Source organism: Panthera tigris, chromosome C2, assembly GCF_018350195.1.
Source record: "Panthera tigris isolate Pti1 chromosome C2, P.tigris_Pti1_mat1.1, whole genome shotgun sequence".
Lineage (NCBI taxonomy): Eukaryota > Metazoa > Chordata > Mammalia > Carnivora > Felidae > Panthera > Panthera tigris.
The window spans coordinates 14,148,875-14,168,694 of record NC_056668.1 but is presented as its reverse complement, the minus strand read 5'-3'; the positions used below and the strand labels follow the sequence as shown (position 1 = coordinate 14,168,694).

General features: G+C 38.7%; 2 protein-coding genes across 2 annotated transcripts; both read right to left on the bottom strand.

The window, feature by feature from the left end:
- Positions 1-8,100: 8,100 nt before the first annotated feature.
- Positions 8,101-8,490, bottom strand: LOC122241888 (keratin-associated protein 21-1-like). Its single transcript, XM_042998311.1, has one exon. The coding sequence runs from the start codon at positions 8,488-8,490 to the stop codon at positions 8,101-8,103; it is 390 nt and encodes a 129-aa protein (XP_042854245.1).
- Positions 8,491-12,667: 4,177 nt separating this feature from the next.
- Positions 12,668-12,883, bottom strand: LOC122241887 (keratin-associated protein 21-2-like). Its single transcript, XM_042998309.1, has one exon. It carries the CDS (start codon positions 12,881-12,883, stop codon positions 12,668-12,670), a length of 216 nt encoding a protein of 71 aa, XP_042854243.1.
- Between the last annotated feature and the right edge of the window lie 6,937 nt (positions 12,884-19,820).

Sequence of the window (19,820 nt, the reverse complement as noted above, 5' to 3'; positions counted from 1 at the left end):
CTCGAAGACAAGCTTTCATTGTGCCCCTGCACAAACTCAAATCACTATAAACACAAATATCCATTTATCTGATTTTTTGCTTTCTCCGTCTTTTGTCCTTTTCCACTGATATTCAAGACCTATGGGGTTTTGGCACACACTGTTGGCTGACAGGCAGAACCTCTGTCAACAATTTCTTTTTCCTTACCCACCTTCAGCTGAGAGTGGCCACATGACACAGTAATGGTCCGTAGAGGTGTAAGCAAACGTCTTTTTATCTGGGAAGTGTTCCTCTCCCCCCACCAAAAAAAATTTCTTTTTTTTAAATTTTTTTAATGTTTTTTTTTTTTTTTTTTTTTTTTTTGAAAGAGTGAGAGACAGAGCACAAGCTGGGGAGGGGCAGAAAGAGAAAGGAGACACAGAATCCGAAGCAGGCTCCAGGCTCTGAGCTGTCAGCACAGAGCCAAATGCAGGGCTCAAACACACAAGCCATGAGATCATGACCTGAACTAAAGTTGGACACTTAACCGAGTGAGCCACACAGGCACCCCAAAGACAACATTTCTTTAAAAAGTCAATGCTGCTCACCTTTTGTCCTTCCTGCCTTTTCCTGAATGGAATACGAACATGACACTGGGCATTTACAGAATCCACTTATGGTTTTGGGGTTTTTTTTTAAATTTTTTTTAATGTTTTTATTTATTTTTGTGACAGAGAGAGACAGAGCATGAGCAGGGGAGCGGCAGAGAGAGAGGGAGACACAGAATCAGAAGCAGGCTCCAGGCTCTGAGCTGTCAGCACAGAGCCCGATGTGGGGCTCGAACCCACAGACTGTGACATCATGACCTGAGCTGAAGTCAGACGCTTAACTGACTCAGCCACCCAGGAGCCCCTTGGGGTTTTTTTTTTAAGTTTATTTATTTTGAGAGGAAGAGACTGCAAGCAGGGGAGGGGCAGAGAGAGCGGGAGAGAGGAAATACCATGCAGGCTCCATGCTGTCAGTGCAGAGCCTGACTCAGGGCTCCATCCAATGAACCATGAGATCACGACCTGAGCTGAAATCAAAAGTTGGATACTCAACCCACTGAGCCACCCAGGTGCTCCAATCAATAAACACACTTATCCAAAGTTGTGGTCACCCATATTTCTAGGAGGACACAAACCTTGAAACCAATGATGGCTGTGATATAAAGAAAACCAGACTTCTCAGTAAATAAAATATTTTATTAAGAAATTGCTATTTTTGCTCCATTTTAGTATACTCCAGTTGGATAATCCTCCTGTGCTTGTACAAATAGCCACAGTACAGAGACAAATATATAAGAATTTATGATTGAAAAGTGATCAGAATAAGATCTTCTCTCTTCAGTGATGTGATGAAACTACTTGGTCTCCATCACCTGCAAAGAGCTTCCTCGAAGTGTAGGCTGATTCTTGACAGACAATAATAATTCTTTACTTTGCAATGAAGGTCATGGATGGGGAGATTCCAATTGGACTTGGACTTGTAGCGATCGCTTCAAAGGGGCAGTACAAGGAATATCATCTGTAGCAAAATGGTTAGTAGCCACAGCCATAGCCGCAGCCATAGCGGGAGCTGAACCCACAGCCATATCCGCCTTTGGAGCCATATCCACAGCCAGAGCCAGAGCCACAGCCATAGCCGCAGCCATAGCGGGAGCTGTATCCACAGCCATATCCGCCTTTAGAACCATATCCTCGGCCAGAGCCATAGCCACAGCCAGAGCCACAGCCAGAGCCACAGCCAGAGCCACAGCCAGAGCCACAGCCAGAGCCACAGCCAGAGACATAGCCGCAGCCATAGCGGGAGCCATAGCCACATCCATATCCACAGCCACAGCCAGAGCCACAGCCGCCACAGGAGTTTCCGTAGTAGTTACAACACATGGTGTTGGGAGGTGAGTTTTCAGTTGAGGTGTAGGAGGATATTCTGAAGTCTGGATACCACCTCCTCTTCCAGGACCTTTATATACTCCCAGGGATGTATGGCTCATACCTCACATGGGCTCTGCTCTCTCATTTTACAACTATTTGCCTAATATTAGCTCACCCTGTGTACAACAAGTTCATTTAAACACCCTAATTTACTTGCTAAACTAGGAATTTTCTAAGGCCTTAAAACCAAATAAAGATACATTTCCTAAGCACCCAAACATATAAGACCATAATTTTCACTTCCATAATTGCATTTCATGACCATGACATATCGCATCACCAAAATATGTTTGACCTATAAATATAAGTTTGGTTGGGGTTTTTTTGTTGTTGTTCTTTCAATACCTCAGAAATCATCCACGAAACACAAAGTTCTACTCACTACTATTAATATCCTCTGTACCATCATCATCATCATCTTCATCACCATAATCATCATCATAGCATCTTGGTGTCTTTTTTACCCTTTCTTAGTATTTTGTTTTTTCCATCATAATCACTCTGAAACACTTCTCATGGATTTTGCACAAGCAATTAAATATTTCAACACGTTATAGCCTCTCCTGGAAACATTCTTATTCTCTCTGGAGGAGTGCGAGTCTATCCCAACCTTTTCCAGTCAGGTTATTACATTCTCTTCCTTTTTTTTTTTTTTTTTTTTTGTATTTTGTTGTTGTTGTTGTTTGTTCTTTTGTTGTTGTTGTGGTGGTGGTGGTGGTGGTTAAAATCCAGATGAGTACATTATTTAATATTTATTATTTAAACAGAGAGCAAACTTCTCCAAGGGTTTCAATTTAGAGCAAGAAAAATGCCTTGGTTCAACAACTTCTTTGTTAAAGTCCATTTCTTTAAAAAAAAAAAGTGTTTATTTATTTTGAGAGAAAGAGACAGCAGGGGAGGGGCAAAGAGAGAGGGAGAGAGAGAATCTCAAGCAGGCTCTGCACTATTAGTGAGGGGCCCAACACAGGGCTTGATCTCACAAACTGTGAGATCATGACCTGAGCTAAAATCAAGAGTCAGACACAACCGTCTGAGCCACCCAGACACCCCTAACGTCCAGTTCTTAAACATAAGTCTCTTCATAAATTTTCTCACACTGCTCCCATCTTCATACTATCTATCCATACTTCCCACTAACATGTAGCCACTCAATAATTAATTCTTCCAGGCTCTGCAATATTTTTTGATTTTCTTCTCACCTGTCTTCTCTGACAAACAATATTTTAATAATTATATTTACCTGTGCTGCTTTTGTTGGATGCCTTTCATCATGCCATTAATAATAGTGACCTTTCCATGGTATTTATTATTCATCCTTGCTTTTAATTTGATATCCTCTTTTACCACCATTTCCCTTATGCATGGGCTTCTGGTCCAGGACCTCTCTCTCATTAACAATCTTTCCTTGATTTTCCCTAAGTTTTGGGCTTCTTGTGGTTACTTTATCCTACATCTTTGCTTTTCACCTTATACACTATTAAATCTTATCTGCTGCCACTGATTTGACCACTGTAAACACACAGATGACCCCTAAAACTAAAGACCTCTATATCAGTCTGATTCTAATCAGGAGACAGAAACCACATAGTAGGATAAACAGAAATTTTAATGTGAAACAAAATTATTAAACCATGATAAAAGAGTAGCTATACGATATGAGGAAATTCTATATGGTACCCTAAGAATGTGAGAGACTACTCAAAAAATTAAAAAAAAAAAAACTTGAAAAGATTAGTTCAGCCCACTAGAAAGCAGAGAAGTTCACCGGTTTGGCCAGACCAGGGTAGTTCCGCAGTCATTGACCAAGCAGGAGACAACTCTTTCTGGAACGCAGATGGAAAACAAGCAACCGATGGTGTGGGCGTGTAGAGGGCCTGGGAAGCTCTGGGATGCAGGCAGACGGGGGATGGGGAATTCCTGTAGAGGGAATCTGGGTGTCTTTGAGGGCAGGAGGTCAACAGGGATTCGTGGAGGAGAAGTCTTCAAGGTACAGGTTTCCATACGGAGGGGAGCCAATAAAGATTCTTGTCAGTCTGAGGCTCCGGCATCACTGAGGATCCCTCAAATCCTCAACTCTTGACTGAGTAGAGCTTCCCCAGATGTCTGCACATCCACACTACTGAACACCCTCCCCTTCTCTCCAGTGTTGCACCCAAAAAATTCAGAACCACTTCCTCTTGCAATGTCCCAACACCTCCCGCTACTGAGAAAGCTTCATACCATGCTCACAGCAAAGAAAAAAATGCCTAAAGGAATCCCATGTGTTATTACAGAGCATCTACTGAAGGGGAGTTTGAAGCTGAGAGGCAGTAAATTGATGACTGGTACATGTCTCCCCCAAGTTTCAGAGGCTCTGTAATAGAAGTAGCTTTCCATGGCAAACAGATCGATTCCCTTTCCGGCTGAGCCACTTGCTAACAATTTGACCAGGGAAAATGTCCTCAGATTTGTGAGCCTCAGTTTTTATAACCTCTAAATTGGAACAAAAATAACTACATGTATTTAAAATTTTGTCAAAATGTCTGTAGAAAATATAGAGGAGATACAAAGAGTATAGCACAGATCCTGATGTATAGTGGAGACTCAATACATTCTATTTTTCCTTTCCCCCTTTCTTTGATCCACATACAAGGATTCCCAAATAACAGCAGCTTTTCAAATACGTACATTTACTTATACCGATATATTTATTGTACTAAAATTTTAAGATGGTGTGTAATGTTGCTCTGGTTTCAAGTGCATCTGTGTTAATTAATGTTTTTCATAATAACTTTTCAAAAGTGACCCAACTCCCTCAGAAAACAAACTACCATGCAATTGGCCTCAGTGCACCTTGTTGGGTGCATTTTAAATCATATTTTTATAAACATGTAGTATCAAACCATACATCACAGGGCTTGGCCTCATAGCATATTTTGAAGATCAGTGATCATAAACATCTATTGAGGTTACAGTCCCCTCCCTTGGGAATAGGCCTATGTATTTAATAGGGAGAAAGTAAATTTCTGTGCTCCCAGAGTTCCAGAGCTTACTATGGAAGAGTAAAGTCAGGCGCTGCTTGGCGGTGTGACCATACTGCAGCTGAATGTTTCAAGAGTGATGAGTAATGTGTCGTTGTACGGGGGCTCCTCCTGATTCACGAGATTATACTCTAAAAGTTCTATGAGAATCACACTGACAGCAAATATACTTTTTCCCTCTTTCCCCTCTTCCTGCTTAGATGTCAATTGAATCTGAGTCAAAATGTGATTGGGTCCAGCTCCTCCCACACGACTAGGCAGTATACGCTACTGTAAAATGCTTTATTGGCTGAAAACATTCCTTTTCCAGTTGTCTGTATGTGAGCCGTGAAACCATTTGGTGAAACTATCAGATTGTGAATTTAAAATGTCATTTAACAGAGACTGACACTCAGAAGGGTTCAGTGCCAAATTAAAATTGCATTTCCATGTTTGCTTGATGTGACATATAATCTGTACTATTGTATTACATAATAATATAATAGGGAGATACAAGTAACCTCTCTTTTAATATTTTCAGTGTTGGGGAACTCTCAATTTATTGTTTCAAACAATCTCATTTTATTGTGAAATCTCTTTTTGTTAGTAGTTTCTATATGATTCAAATCTCTCAGAATCCTCCATGGAAAATTCCTAGTGTAACTTAAGATCCTTGCAAATGCCATATTTCTTTTCCCTACTCCTCCCTAGTATTTTCCCCCAGGAAGTCTGTAATGCAGGCTTTGGTTAATATGGAATATTTCTATCTTACTTTGTCTAGGTTTTTTTCATGTTTATTTTTTTCTTTTTATTTTATGTATTTTTTTTATTTTAAATTCCAGTATAGTTAACATATAGTGTTATGTTAGTTTCAGGTTTGCAAAATAGGGATTCAACAATATCAGACATCCTCCAGTGCTCATCACAAGTGTACTCCTAAACCCCATCACCTATCTAACCCACCCCACGACCCACCTCCCATCTGGTAACCATCAGTGTATTCTCTATAGTTAAGAGTTTGTGTCTTGGTTTCTCTCTCTCTCTCTTTTCTTTTTCTAATTTGTTTTGTTTCTTAACTGTCTCTGCACAGTCAAGGAAACCATTGACAAAACTAAGACGCAACCTACTAAATGGGAGAAGATATTTGCAAATGACATAGCCATTTAAGTGTTAGTACCCAAAGTATATAACGAACCTATGCAACTCAACACCCAAAAAGTAAATAATCCAATTAGAAATGGGCAGAAGACATGAACAAACATTTCTCCAAAGAAGGCATCCAAATGGCCAACAGTCACATGAAAAGATATTCAACAACACTCAACACCAAGGAAATGCAAATCAAAATCACAATGAGATATCACCTCACACCTGTCAAAATGGATAAAATCAAAAACACAAGAAACAACAAGGGTTGGCAAGAATGTGGAGGAAAAGGAACCCTCTTGCATTGTTGGTGGGAATGCAAACCGGTGCAGACTTGTCTAGGTTTAAGCTTCTGCTGATACTACAGCCTTACTTTGCTAATATGGTTACTATTGCCATATTACCTCAGCCTCATGCCTTGTCTCCTTCCTATAGGATAAGGTAATAAAATATATTCATTATCTCTGGCCATCTTCCAAATCTATAAAAAGTTTTTCATTTCACTTCTCTCCTATCATTGTTAAGAACATTACCACTTTTTTCAGTGACTCTGATTCTATGCCTTGCAGGCATTGTTTACATTATAGGATCAACACTTTTTAAAAATTAGAATAGGATGAGATGTTAAGAGTCAGCTGAATAACCTCTCTGACACCAAAATCCATTTTTGCCTGTTATGTTTTAAAACTGTCATATATTAAGATGTTAGCCTCCTTTTAATTCCATACATGTTCATCTAATTCTGGTTCCCGGAGCCAGGAAACCAATATTAATCTCTCTTCCATGTAACAAATATTTTAAAATATGGGAAGAAAATGGTGGTGTCAACACAAAGTGCTATGAGGTCCATACTTGTAAGTACCCCCTCTCATAGCCTCTTCCTCCCTTCCCCCCGTCTCCAAGCTGCCCTTACAAATTTCCAAGTCCAGACCAGAGACTATACCCCCTTCAATTATTCCAACATGCTCCAAACAAGATACCTTTCTTCCATTCTTCCATAGTCCAATCCACACATGCGCAAACATGGAAATGGTGTGAATTTGTGTTTAGTATTGATATGAAAGATGGAAAAAAGACAGAAAGGAAAGACGTTGCAAAGACAAGAACAAATGGCTGGATAAACCAATAAGTATCTTAAAACAAAATCCAAGCAAATCTTAACACCTTATAACACAAGGCTTTGCGTGACCTGGCCTCTACTCACCTCTCCAGTCTAGATGGTTTCTGCTCTCCTGTCCCCAGACCTTACAGTCCCTAAGCATACTAACCTCCCATCTGCTGAGAGCTTTGCACCTGTTCTCCCTCCTGCCTCCAACATTCTTCCCCTTACTCTAGCATCTATCCATTTGCCAAATATCAGCCTACTTGTCACTTCTTCAGACTTTTAACCTGATCTTCCTATCTGAAACAGCACCATTTTATTTTTTTAATTGGACTTTACATTTTATTTTATATTTTTCTAAGGTGGCTCCACGCCCAGCGTGGGGCTGGAACTCACCACCTCAAGGTCAAGAGTCACATGCCTACCAACTGAGCCAGCCAGACACCCCTGGACTTTACATTTTAGAGCAATTTTATGTTAACAGCAAAATCAAGCAGAAGGTTCAGCTCACACAGTGGTTGCCCAACCTTCCAGGGAAGCCACAAATACTAACGTCGGTGATGAATCTGGCCCAAAGTATTCAATAACTTTCAGGAACAAGTGAAATTTCTGTATTGAAAAAATATACTTTTATCCCACATATGGAGTTTTTATGCTCATGGACAATACAAAACCATAGAATAGGATAACCAAGAATTTACATTTTGAACATAACCAGAATCAAATCTTCTGTCTTCATGTAACATAATGGCAACATTCATAATTCCTCAATAACAGGTTCTCTGAAGTAAACACAGGTGGTATCCAATTCTTACTTGCATGTAGAGATAATAAAATGAAGCGTCTTTTAGGGAAAAATGTTAATCTTGAAATATTCTTCAGAGGCATACAATATTCTAGATATTCTAGGACGATGTTCTAGCAGCAAGAAGAACAGCATTTTCTGTAGCAAAATGGTCGGCAGGTACAGCAGCCACTTCCATAGCCACAGCCATATCTGGAACCATGGCCACAGCCACAGCCAGAGCCATATCCACAACCATATCCACAGCCATAGCCACAGCCACAGCCAGAGCCATATCCACAACCATATCCACAGCCATAGCCACAGCCACAGCCAGAGCCATATCCACAACCATATCCACAGCCATAGCCACAGCCATATCTGGAACCATATCCACAGCCAGAGCCATATCCATAGCCACAACCAGAGACATATCCACAGCCATAGCCAGAGCCATATCCACAGCCACAGCCAGAGCCATATCCACAGCCCCTGTAAAAGTTTCCATAATAGTTGTAACACATGGTGGCAGAGGGTGAGGTTTCTGTTGAGGAAAAGAGTGCTTCCAAAGTTTGAATGTCACCTACTACCCTGGAACCTTTATATACTGACAAGGAAGGGCCAGGGCATGTAATGAATTTTGTGATTCATGCAATAAATATTTATTTAATATCTAGCATGTATAAGTCACTCCTGTCAGTTGATAATGAGAGGACTTGATCTTTTCACAGCTATAGCATCTATCTTAAATGAAACAATTATTATAGACTCCAGTTTTATTGGGAAACCATGTTTGTTTTTTGTCACCCAGGAATTGTCTTGAGCCAATTACAAATCTGTCGAGAAAGTTTCCATCAATTATCCAATCATCTGAGCACATGATTCCAACGATATATGTAACAAGGCTCTGTGGAGGGTAGCAAAGTTTAGGTTTGGAAATATGACTATTAAAATAAGCTTGACTAATTACATTGACTAGCTTTCTAAATACTACATAGGGGATTTCATTGGAACTTAATGCTGCCCAATTCAGAACCTCAACATTCTATGTTGTAGAGTTCCTATGAATCCAAATACCCATGCATATGATATTCTGACAATTTTACCCCAAGAGCCATTCCTCAATAAATTTTTATCAACTCCAGGTATTCATTTAGTTCAAACAGAACAACACACACACATACAAATACCCTTTAAAGACTGTTGAGGCTCACCTGGGTAGCTCAGTTGGTTAAGCATCCAATTTCAGCAACTTCAGCTCAGGTCATGATCTCATGGCTCGTGAGCTCATGCCCCATGTCAGGCTCTGTGCTAACAGCTCAGAGCCTGCAACCTGCTTCAGATTCTGTGTCTCCTCTCTCTGTCCCTCCCCCACTCATGTTCTGTCTCTCTCTCTCTCTCTCCCTCTCAAAAATAAGTAAACTTTAAAAAAATGTTAAAAAAGACTTGAAATTTTTGCAAATCACGAAATTTCCTTCAGACATTTTAATCTATGTGACCCCAATAAAATTGTGAAAGAGGTAGATAACTTGTAATATGGAAATTGGAGTACAAAGAGGTTTAGGAACCTTACCGAAAGCTCCACAGTTAATACATTACAAAGATCAAGTGTCTGTTCTTCGTTTCATTACATCAAGTGTCCCTTTCTACTCATTAGAGGCTTAAACACTTATTGTTTCTTATGGTGACCCATTTCGCTGTGAAATTACTCTGTTATAAAATCGCCACACACTTTCAAGTCTCATTATTCCCAGTGTCACTTTGGGTCCTAGGTAAAATTTATTTCAGTGTTGTGTTCACAAGCCAGTCTCCTCAAGTATGTCTGAGAGCGCCTCTCGACCTTTCTTTCACTTTCTCTCTATAGCGGTCTACTCTTAATACCTACTGGTATGACTGTCTCCTAATCTCTGTTGATATACAGAAATGCTATAGAGGTCACCCAAGTCAACCACACCTCTTACCAGATAATTTAGAGAACAGTAGAGAAAGCCTGTTGTAAGTTATCACACACACACATACATGTGAGCGCCCACGCAAATAGCACCTCAGGACAATATACACTTATTCTTACCAGTCTAAGTGGATCAGAAGTCTAAGCACAGCCTACCTAGGATCTCTGTTCGGGTTTCATGATATTACACTCAAAGTATCAGCCAGGACATCTGAAAAATCTCTTTCTGTGAAACTTGAGTTTCCAGATTTAGCCAGTACGCCCCAAATATTGCATGAAACATACTAAAGAGTTATCTGGTTTTCATCTAAAATTCAGATTTATTCATCTTGAGTTTTATCTTCTAACCCCAAACATAACATAATCACAGGAATGCTATCCCATCATCTTTGCAAAGGTAAAAGGCAAGTTACAAGACCTGCTCACACTGAAGAGGAGGGAAGCATACAAGGATGCATGTCATTAGAGGTCACCTTTGAATTCAGCCTACCGACACCTGTGAATTTATTCCTTAAGTCCAACTAGTGATTACATTTCCTCCAGCTTTGATGATATCTATTGCAATAAGGCTCTAGGCTATAGACCTTTCCTGAAACGTATTACATCTTTTTTCCCCTGTTCAGAGGCTATTTCCCTTTATGATGGACCAACTTCTATTCATCTTTCATATTTCAGCTAGAAGTTTCTCTCTCTTTCAGAAATATGCCTGACTCTTCTTTGTTTATTCTTTGTCTTGGCCTCTCTTCTGTTTTATCCTTCTGTTTTTTTCAAACACCTTTGTTATAATTATATTATAGCAATATTCTGATCTTTGTAGCTTGTAGGGTTTTGTGTATGTGTCTTTTCCACACTTTTAGAAAGTGGGGCTAAAATATTTTAATTCTCTGTCCATTGAACATAATGAAATGTCCCTTATTAGGTACTCAACAAATGTGTGATGATTAAGACTACTCATTCCTCTAATTTATAAGAAGTGATTCTATTTCTTCCAAGGAGAATAATCTATCATCATCCTCTTGTGTCCTTCTTTTTCCCAAGCCTGCAATTTCTTTCAAGATTCAAGGAATACTGGGATGCCTGGGTGGCTCAGTCAGTTGAGCATCTGACTCTTGGATTTGGCTCAAGTCATGATCTCATGGTTCAGTGAGTTCAAGCTCTGCATTAGGCTCTGCATGGACAGCGTGGAGCCTACCGGGGATCCTCTCTCTCTCTCCCTGTCTCTCTTACCTTCCCCACTCCCACTGTCTCTGTCTCTCTCAAAATAAATAAATAAACTTTTAAAAAAAAGATTCAAGGAATATTAAGAACACTGAATTTATTTAACCATGGGTGAATTTTGACTCCAGTTCTAACAGTCTTTCTGCCTCCCAAATGAAAATAGGATCTCTCAATCCAAAACATATTACATCTGGCTTCTCCCCCTAGATTTGGCAACATAAAAGTTTGTGGTCCTGTATTTTCCTGGTATTAGTGTCACCATTATCACAATCAGGTCTCAAAGCTCAAATCCATTTCTAACCTATAGCATCCTACAATAGAACAGGAAATGGATATGTAACACTGGTTAATTCTACCTCTCCCCCAAAATAACCCTAGTAATAGGGTTTTAGATCTATCCCGTGATAGAGCACCTAATGAGGGAATCAATCTTGTTTCAGATGGTGTCACATTGAAAGATCTCTTGTGTTGAGAAATTTGTATGTTATGATCACCCATTCACCCCACCCTGATTAGTGTCTCTGGAAAGACACGGAACACATCTGTAACGTTAGTCTTATTGATTTTGCTATACCAGTCTTTCAGATATATAACTGCATATACTACCCTGAATTCCGTACCATTCTATGTGCAAAGAAAAAATACATACTTTTTAGATATTACCTTCTCTAGGATTTTCTCCCATCTTCTTCACTGATGATGTTTAAGATCTTATAGGTTCTACCTTCACAAAGTCCCTGATGCTCATCTGTTCCCTTTCATTACCTATACTACCATCTAAACTCAGGTTCATTTAACCAGTCCCCAGGTCATTTCTGTACCTAATTATTGAGCCTTCTTTCCCTCCCCTTACAGCCCATTTTTTTCACCAGCATCATTTTCCCAAAGCAGATTTTCGAGGCGTGTGTGTGTGTGTGTGTGTGTTGAATACATGAGTGTGGTTAACACGGAAAGAGTGAAATGGATAGCTCCAGGATCATGAAATACAAATGCTTAAAAACAAACCTTTGAGTAAAATGAAGTAAGAACACATGACTCAGCCAAGAAGGTTCAATATTTTAGGGATGAAATACAAGATATGTAATATTCAGCATGTCATGGATACTGACCAGTCATAACGGAAGCCAGACATACATAACCGGAACAAAGAGTTTAGCATGAGCCCTATCAATCTCTGAGGAGGTCACAGAAATAATACACAAAAATATGTCAATGACATGTATGACAGAAAAGATACACAAACTTGGGAGGAGCAGTAAAACGTGTTTTATTTGGAAATCATCACAATAGAGAAACATAGAATAAGAAGATAACAAGTTTAACCTTGGACAATGGCAAAAATGAGGTCTTCCTTCCAAAAACATAGAATAACTCAGACCCCCTCAATTACAATGAAGACTTTCAAGAAGACAGTCAATTTACTGCAGACTCTGACTACTCTCTTCATTCAGATCTGGTGTGACTATGGGACACTGAAACAAAAATGGCTTGGAATAATCGTCTTAGAGAAAAAGATGTATTTCAGTTATGTTCTAGCAGCAAGATGAATAACATCTTCTGTAGGAAAACGGTCTGCATCCACAGCAGGCAGAGCCATAGCCAGACTTGTATCCACAGCCATATCCACAGCCACTGCCAGAGCCGTATCCACAGCCATAGCCACAGCCATATCCAGAACCACAGCCACAGCCATAGCCACAGCCATGGCCACAGCTACCACATGAGTTTCTATAGTAGTTGCAACACATGGTGGCAAGAAATGGAGCTTCAGTAGTTCTTTAGAAGAGCAGATGGAGGTTTCTGGAGTCTGAATGTCATGTCTTGCCCTGAGACCTTTATATACTACCAGAAAAGGGCAGAGCACACAACACAGACTTTGTAGCCGCATTACCACAGCAATTTCATTTTTAAAAAGCTCATCATTTTAAGGACAACAACTCTTTTCAGGTAGTTATGGCCAGGATTTGGCCCTAACTAGTCACGAGAATTACAGGAAAACAGACGTAACCCTCGTATTATAGGTCTGTGGAATGTTAACAAACCTAATTTAGATTTTCACTCCAGGGGGCACTAGCCCTCCTGCAATTCCAGATAAGCATACATGGGCACTGAGAGACGCTCCAGCATCTCCTCTCAGGTTCAACAGGAAAGCATCGTGGCTGGAAGTGAGAGGCAAACAGCAGGTGTATTAGGTGACACATTCTCCGGTTATAGCTACAAGAAAGTGGAGGGAACCCAGGTAGAATGGCTACTGCAGTGTGGCTGGAGCAAGAGACAGGTGAGGAGATCTAAATTAGTATAAATCAGGGATCTGATGCAAAATATCAAAATAAAAACCACCATTATTTTATCCAATATAATATAATCCACTCTAAGACATTTTTCAGTATGACATATATTTTTAAATGTTTATTACTTATTTTTGAGAGAGAGAGAGAGACAGAGTGTGAGCAAGGGAGGGGCAAAGAGAGAGGGAGACACAGAATCCAAAGCAGGCTCCAGGCTCCAAGCTATCAGCACAGAGGCCGATATGGGGCTTAAACTCACGGACCACTAGATCGTGACCTGAGCCGAAGTCAGGCATTTAACCAACTGAGCCACCCAGGTGCCCCAGTATGACATATTGTTTTGAAATATCTGCCACTTGCATTGCCAAAATTTTATCTTCCCCACATTCTACTGATTCATTAAAACACAGCTGAGACTATACCCTGTAGAGGAAGCATTCCTGGAGTACATGTATCAAGCATAATTCCTCTGTTCTTCCATAGTTTACCTTTATTGTGGTACTGAATATGTTGTATTAGCATGCTGTGTTTTAATTATCTGATTCCCTTCATCGATTGTGTGTTATTTAAGGCCAATAACTGTCTTTCTTTTCTGTGAATCTAAAGAACTAGGTAACTCACTAACTGTTGAACGAGAGTCTATGAGATTTCTTCCGCCTGTAAAATTATTGTTATTTTAATGGATAGGATGTTATATAAGAAAAATAATTATTAGAAGAACAACAATAATTATTATTAACATTTGTATTTCTTTCTATAGCTTTTGAGTTACACTCAGATTTATCACTTCATCTGAATCTGACAAAAACAACATAAAGTAGGAAATTGTGGTGTGCATTTTTACACATGTTCCAGATGAGAAAAAGGAGGCTGAGGATACTTAAGTCTTGCCCAAGGATGATAAGTTATTTAGGGGTAGAGTTGAATTCTCTCAATCCTCCCTATAACATAAAAGCTAGGACAGGACCCATGAATTTTTTTTCATGAATTATTGTTTCCTTCAGTGTTTCAAAAGCAAAATATTCACTTTGACTGAGATTGCCAGTATTTTGCAACTTTTCTCTTACACTTCTGTCATCTGGATTTTCTTTCTTTACGATCTTCCCCTCACAGCCAAAGCAGACAACTCAGCCCCCTCTCAGACCTGCTCCAGGACTCCTCTTAAGTACCACATGGTGGTACTAGGACTGTCCCTCTGCATCTGCAATCTCTGTCTACTGAGAGTACGATCTTCATAACATTTTGTAAGTCAGCATTTAAGTAGAAATGATGGTAACTTTTCTAGACATCTCAAATTTTAGTCAATATAGATTAAAAGCATCTGGATCCACAAGTACGATGTCAAAATTAAAACCTGAAACATTCTAGATTGCCTTCTAATTATGACTGTCCCAATTTTCATAATTCTTTCCACTAAAACATATTCAACATTGGCTCCATTCCTGAAAACTCCATGACCCCTTGACATTTCACATCACCTGCTTTCTAAACCATCTTTGGTATGATCGTATTTACCCTCATCATTCCATTGATTCTTTTTCCAGACAGTGACTAAACAATTAATTTTACAAGAATTTTTGAAGACCTACATCATGCAAGTGCTATCCTAGGGCATAGGATATTGAATAAAAAGTATGTATCTAGAGCTCAAGGATGAGTTCTGTCCTTTAGAAACTCCAGAGAGAGTGAATCATCATTTCCATTAGACCATTCTTTATGTTTCCACCTCATGCTACATGAAATATTAGATTGTATTCAGTGTTTGCTCTTCCTTCCCCATTAGCTCTTCAATATGATGCAACCAATACCTATGGTTATCACCTCCCCCTTAATAAAATCTTTTTTTATTATAGATCTCACCCCTTCTGCCAAATCGAATGGAAACTTCTCTACTAACTAATAGAACTTGATACAAAAAAAAAAAACAGGACCCAATCATCAGAAAATAAACTACTTTACTAATACCCATTAATTTGTTATGAAAAGTACATTGACAAACACAGTGTCAATTTACTTGGCATCAAAACATATGTCAGAGTTCATAACTATGGAATACATGTATGATAGATGTACAGAACATCTACCTTGGGAGTCTAACCTATGTATCTGACATGAGAATATTGGGATTATGGATTAAAATTCTGGAATTATCAAAATACTGCCAATATTAATAGATATAATATGTAAGGTTGAGCCATATACAAAGTTTTAGGTTAAAATGGTTAAATGTCAGCCACTTCACTATGAGCAACCTAATAATAAATATAATAACAAAAATGTACTGCATTCTCACAGTGGTAGATTTTTGCATATTTTATTCATTTTGTACTTTCAACAATCCTGACTTAGCACTCTTTTAGCATTTTACCTCTGAATATACTGAGGCTCAGAGGTGTTAAATAATATCAGCTAATAACTGATGGAGCTAAAGCACAAGTAGTGTGACTCTGGATCCTGGACCCTTAATCACTATCCACACAATTTTCTCCTTGGAAGTGTAATCATTGGGATGGCCTTGAGGAAATGATATTTTGCAGAAGGAGAATGTGGTTAAATCCAGCGTTTCATGCAAGGGGAACGTAGATACCAACTTAAGATAAGCTCTAAAGATTTCTGGACATAAAGAAATACTGTAACCCCTCTTACTGATTTCTGTGGAGTTTTATTTTTCTTTTTCAGGTTTATAAATAATACATCCACATTTTAAAACTTTCAAAAAAGTAAGTTTATTCTCAATAACAAGAGGCATGTGGGCAGTGGCCTGCCATTTAATTGTGTAATGACCTCTGCTGAAGGTAGGGGGTCTGATTTGCCAATTTCCGTGATGTAAATATTCTTAGCATGACTAGTTTCAGATTAAATAGCTTACAAAATTCCTGGAAGTCTATATCATCTCTTGATACTCTAATAAATTAACTTTCATGTTTACAACTTAAATCAATATGCCACTTCTTTTGTGTTTGGGGTAAGGCAGGTATCCATCTTTTCTTTATCTTAAACAGTAAACTGATTAATCCCATTTACTGAACAAACTATCTCAAATGAAAACCTTGTTACTAAGCACCCCTGAAGTCTTTAGCACTGGCTATTGTGGTCTTACTTCCCCAGAATGATCTACTCCCTATACCTTGATAACAGGTAGACAAACATGGCTTCCCTTCTAGGCCAAAGTCCTCACTGGCCAGCTTGTTGTGACTTTATAGAACCAAACTGTACAATAGGAATTATCATTAAACACATACATTTTAGAATTTTCCAGTAGCCACATTTTAAAAAAATAAAAAGAAACAGATGGATTGATTTTACAGCATATTTTACTTAACCTAATATATTCAAAATATTATAACAATATTGAACTAATATTTTTTAATTATTTGATATATAGTTTTAATTCTTTTTTATACCAAGTCTTTGAAATCTAGTGTGTACTTTATACTTCAATGCATTTCATTTTGGACCAGCCATATTTCAAGTGCTCAATGGTCATATCCCTCTAGTGGCTACCGTCTTGGACAATGCAACTTAAGAGAATCTCAGAATTCCTATATGGGTGTAATACTGATTATAAGCTTTCCAACAGAGGTTACTACTTAAGCAGTAAGCTGTCAACTTATTCATTTCTTTTTAAAATTCCTTTTCCTTGAATTTTATTTTCCTTCACATGTAGCAGATCAATTTCAACTCATCCTTCATGGCTTTGCTCATATGTCATTCTCCTTTAGAAGCAATATCTTGTCTAGTACTCCTTTTCTACATTATGACTCATTTTGTCTTCTCCTTTGAATTCTTCCTCAGCATCCCTATAACACCTATAAACATGCATGCTATAATGTGAATGTATGATTTATTATTTTGTATCCAAATGAATATCTTTAATTATTGGAAGAAGGAACTGTGTGTTCTTTATGCCTCTGTCCCCAACATCAATCATAACATGTAGCTGGATCATGGATGTTAAAATTTGTTAAATTACCAAAAGAAAAAAATGCCTGATTTTATAATTTAGTACATCAACAATATGCAATAGCTCATCAAAGAAAAAGATCTTGAGTTTCTTCATGAAGAACTTTTAATGCTTAAATCATTTCCTGATTATAAGAAGTAATCACTTTTATCAATGGTATCCATTTCCTCCATTATGTGACCCAATGTCTGAAGCCATATCTTCATTTTTCCCAGCCTTCCCTGATGAATGGTACACACACACACACACACACACACACACGAACTATCTCTGATTTTATCAACCCTGTCTCTCTTTTACAATTTTAATTTCTTCATTTACTAAGGATGAGAGTCATAATTATTTTGGGGTTTTTTTTTTTATTTTATATAAAAGAGTATTTTAATTCCTATCCTTAGGAACTATAAAGAATATACATGATTTGGAAATGAGACTGTACCAAACAATGGCCAAAGAAAAATCATCCACTCTATGCCTTTTCTTTGGTCTGGTCACTCAGAAATACGTTATCAGCTATGATTGCTGTTGCTTGTCACCTCACATTAATTTTATCCGTGTATTCGCCATAATCTACTGTCCCTTACATGTAAATTCCGGACCCCTTTTTCACATACTGGTATACCATATCTCTGAGGCCTGGTTGGAATACTGATATTCTGCACCATCTTGTCTTTTGACTGACATCACCCATTTGGTATATTCCAGTCTCCCCTGACCACCACATCTCATTCGTCGCTAGAGAAAATATTGTGACCAGGTTTTTCCCTTCCACCTGTCTCATGATGGGGTCCTGACCCACCCACCCACTTTTCCTACAATTTAGTCTTTGGTCTTCCCACCTAGCAAAGAACTTGTGGTTCCCTCCCTCTCTCACCAACTGTGACATTCTACACAATTGTTTGTTGACTAAGAGAGTCACAATATTTGTCATTTGAACATATATTTAATGTTATTTCGTGAAGACTGTTGTTTGGATATGTAAATGACCTTATAATACTTAAAAAAATCGTATCCCCACATTTTTAAAAGTGTCTGTGATGACAAAGGCCATATGAAACAATGAGTAGATTTTCAACCACAAGCAATCATTAGAAGTAGCTTCTCTTCTTTGTAAGACTAAATGTATATTATGCAAAGCAGTCAGTCCTCAGCTCCGACTAACAAATGTTCCATCACTGAAAACTGTCCAACTCTTGAAAGCACCCCGGTTTTCTCATCAGTAAGACACATTATATGCTGGGTATAGCCTCACTCTGGGGCTGACCTTGATGGCAGAACCATCTTCCTTGGAATTGGCCATGTTGTGGAGTCTCCAAACTCCAGGAACCTCAGATTCACACTTTGTGAAGTGACCTTTGTCATGGGGATGAGTCAGTGAGTCATTTTTCACTGCTGGTTGAAATTGAGTCTGAAAAGACATTTTTTATTATAAGATCTACATGTTAGAGTTCTGGAAAGGCATATGAGGAAAAACCCTGAAGTCAGACCCCAACAAACTCGTAGGCTCTCAAACTCAGAGAGGACTGGGCTTTTCATCCCATTCTTATCTGCTCAAAGACACTCAAAGACATCTGCACCGAGTAGGGCACTCAAAGACTAGATACTCAAAGCACTAGTCCTTGTACTTTCAAACTGGTAGTTATGGCACCACTGATCATACCCAAAACTTAATGAATTTCTCTTTCCTTTTACACTTCCTACTGTCCTTTCTAGACTTTCTTACAACTGCCAAAATTTCAGATGACACAAAACTTCAAAAAACTGCCCAGAACTGTATCCAATACTTCAAACTGCACTCTCTTCCCCAGGAGGCTGTTTTATTTCCACCATAACAATCATCCATTTAAATTTATTTTAATTATGGGCACCTGGGTGGCTCAGTCGGTTGAGCATCTGACTTCGGCTCAGGTCATGATCTCACGGTTCGTGAGTTCAAGCCCCGTGTGGGGCTGTGTGCTGACAGCTCAGAGCCTGGAGCCTGCTTCAGATTCTGTGTCTCCCTCTCTCTCTGCTCCTCCCCCGCTCAGGCTCTGTCTCTCTCTCTCTCTCTCTCTCTCTCTCTCTCTCCGTCAAAAATAAATTTTAAAAAAACATTAAATTTATTTTAATTCTTACTTTCCTTTTTATTATCACCTACTAGAATGTAAACACTCTGACAGCAGGAAACCCGTCTACAATGTTGGACCTGTATCTTCAGTGTGTAAGACAGTTCCCTTTCAAAAATATTCAAAACTATTTGCCAGTTAAGTGACTAATATCAATTTCACAAACTCAATATACGCAAACAAAAGTGTTTGCACTTGCATCAAAATGCAGATGACATGATACCACATTTTTATTCTACTTATCCTGTCCTTAGTTATTCATCCATCACCTGAGTCTACTTCCAATTTCTCATTAATCCTGGGAACTCTCTTCCATTCCATTTATCCT

Excerpts from the sequence above, each read along its gene's own strand:
- LOC122241888 (XM_042998311.1), bottom strand. The coding sequence starts at position 8,490 with ATGTGTTACAACTATTATGGAAACTTTTACAGGGGCTGTGGATATGGC.
- LOC122241887 (XM_042998309.1), bottom strand. The coding sequence starts at position 12,883 with ATGTGTTGCAACTACTATAGAAACTCATGTGGTAGCTGTGGCCATGGC.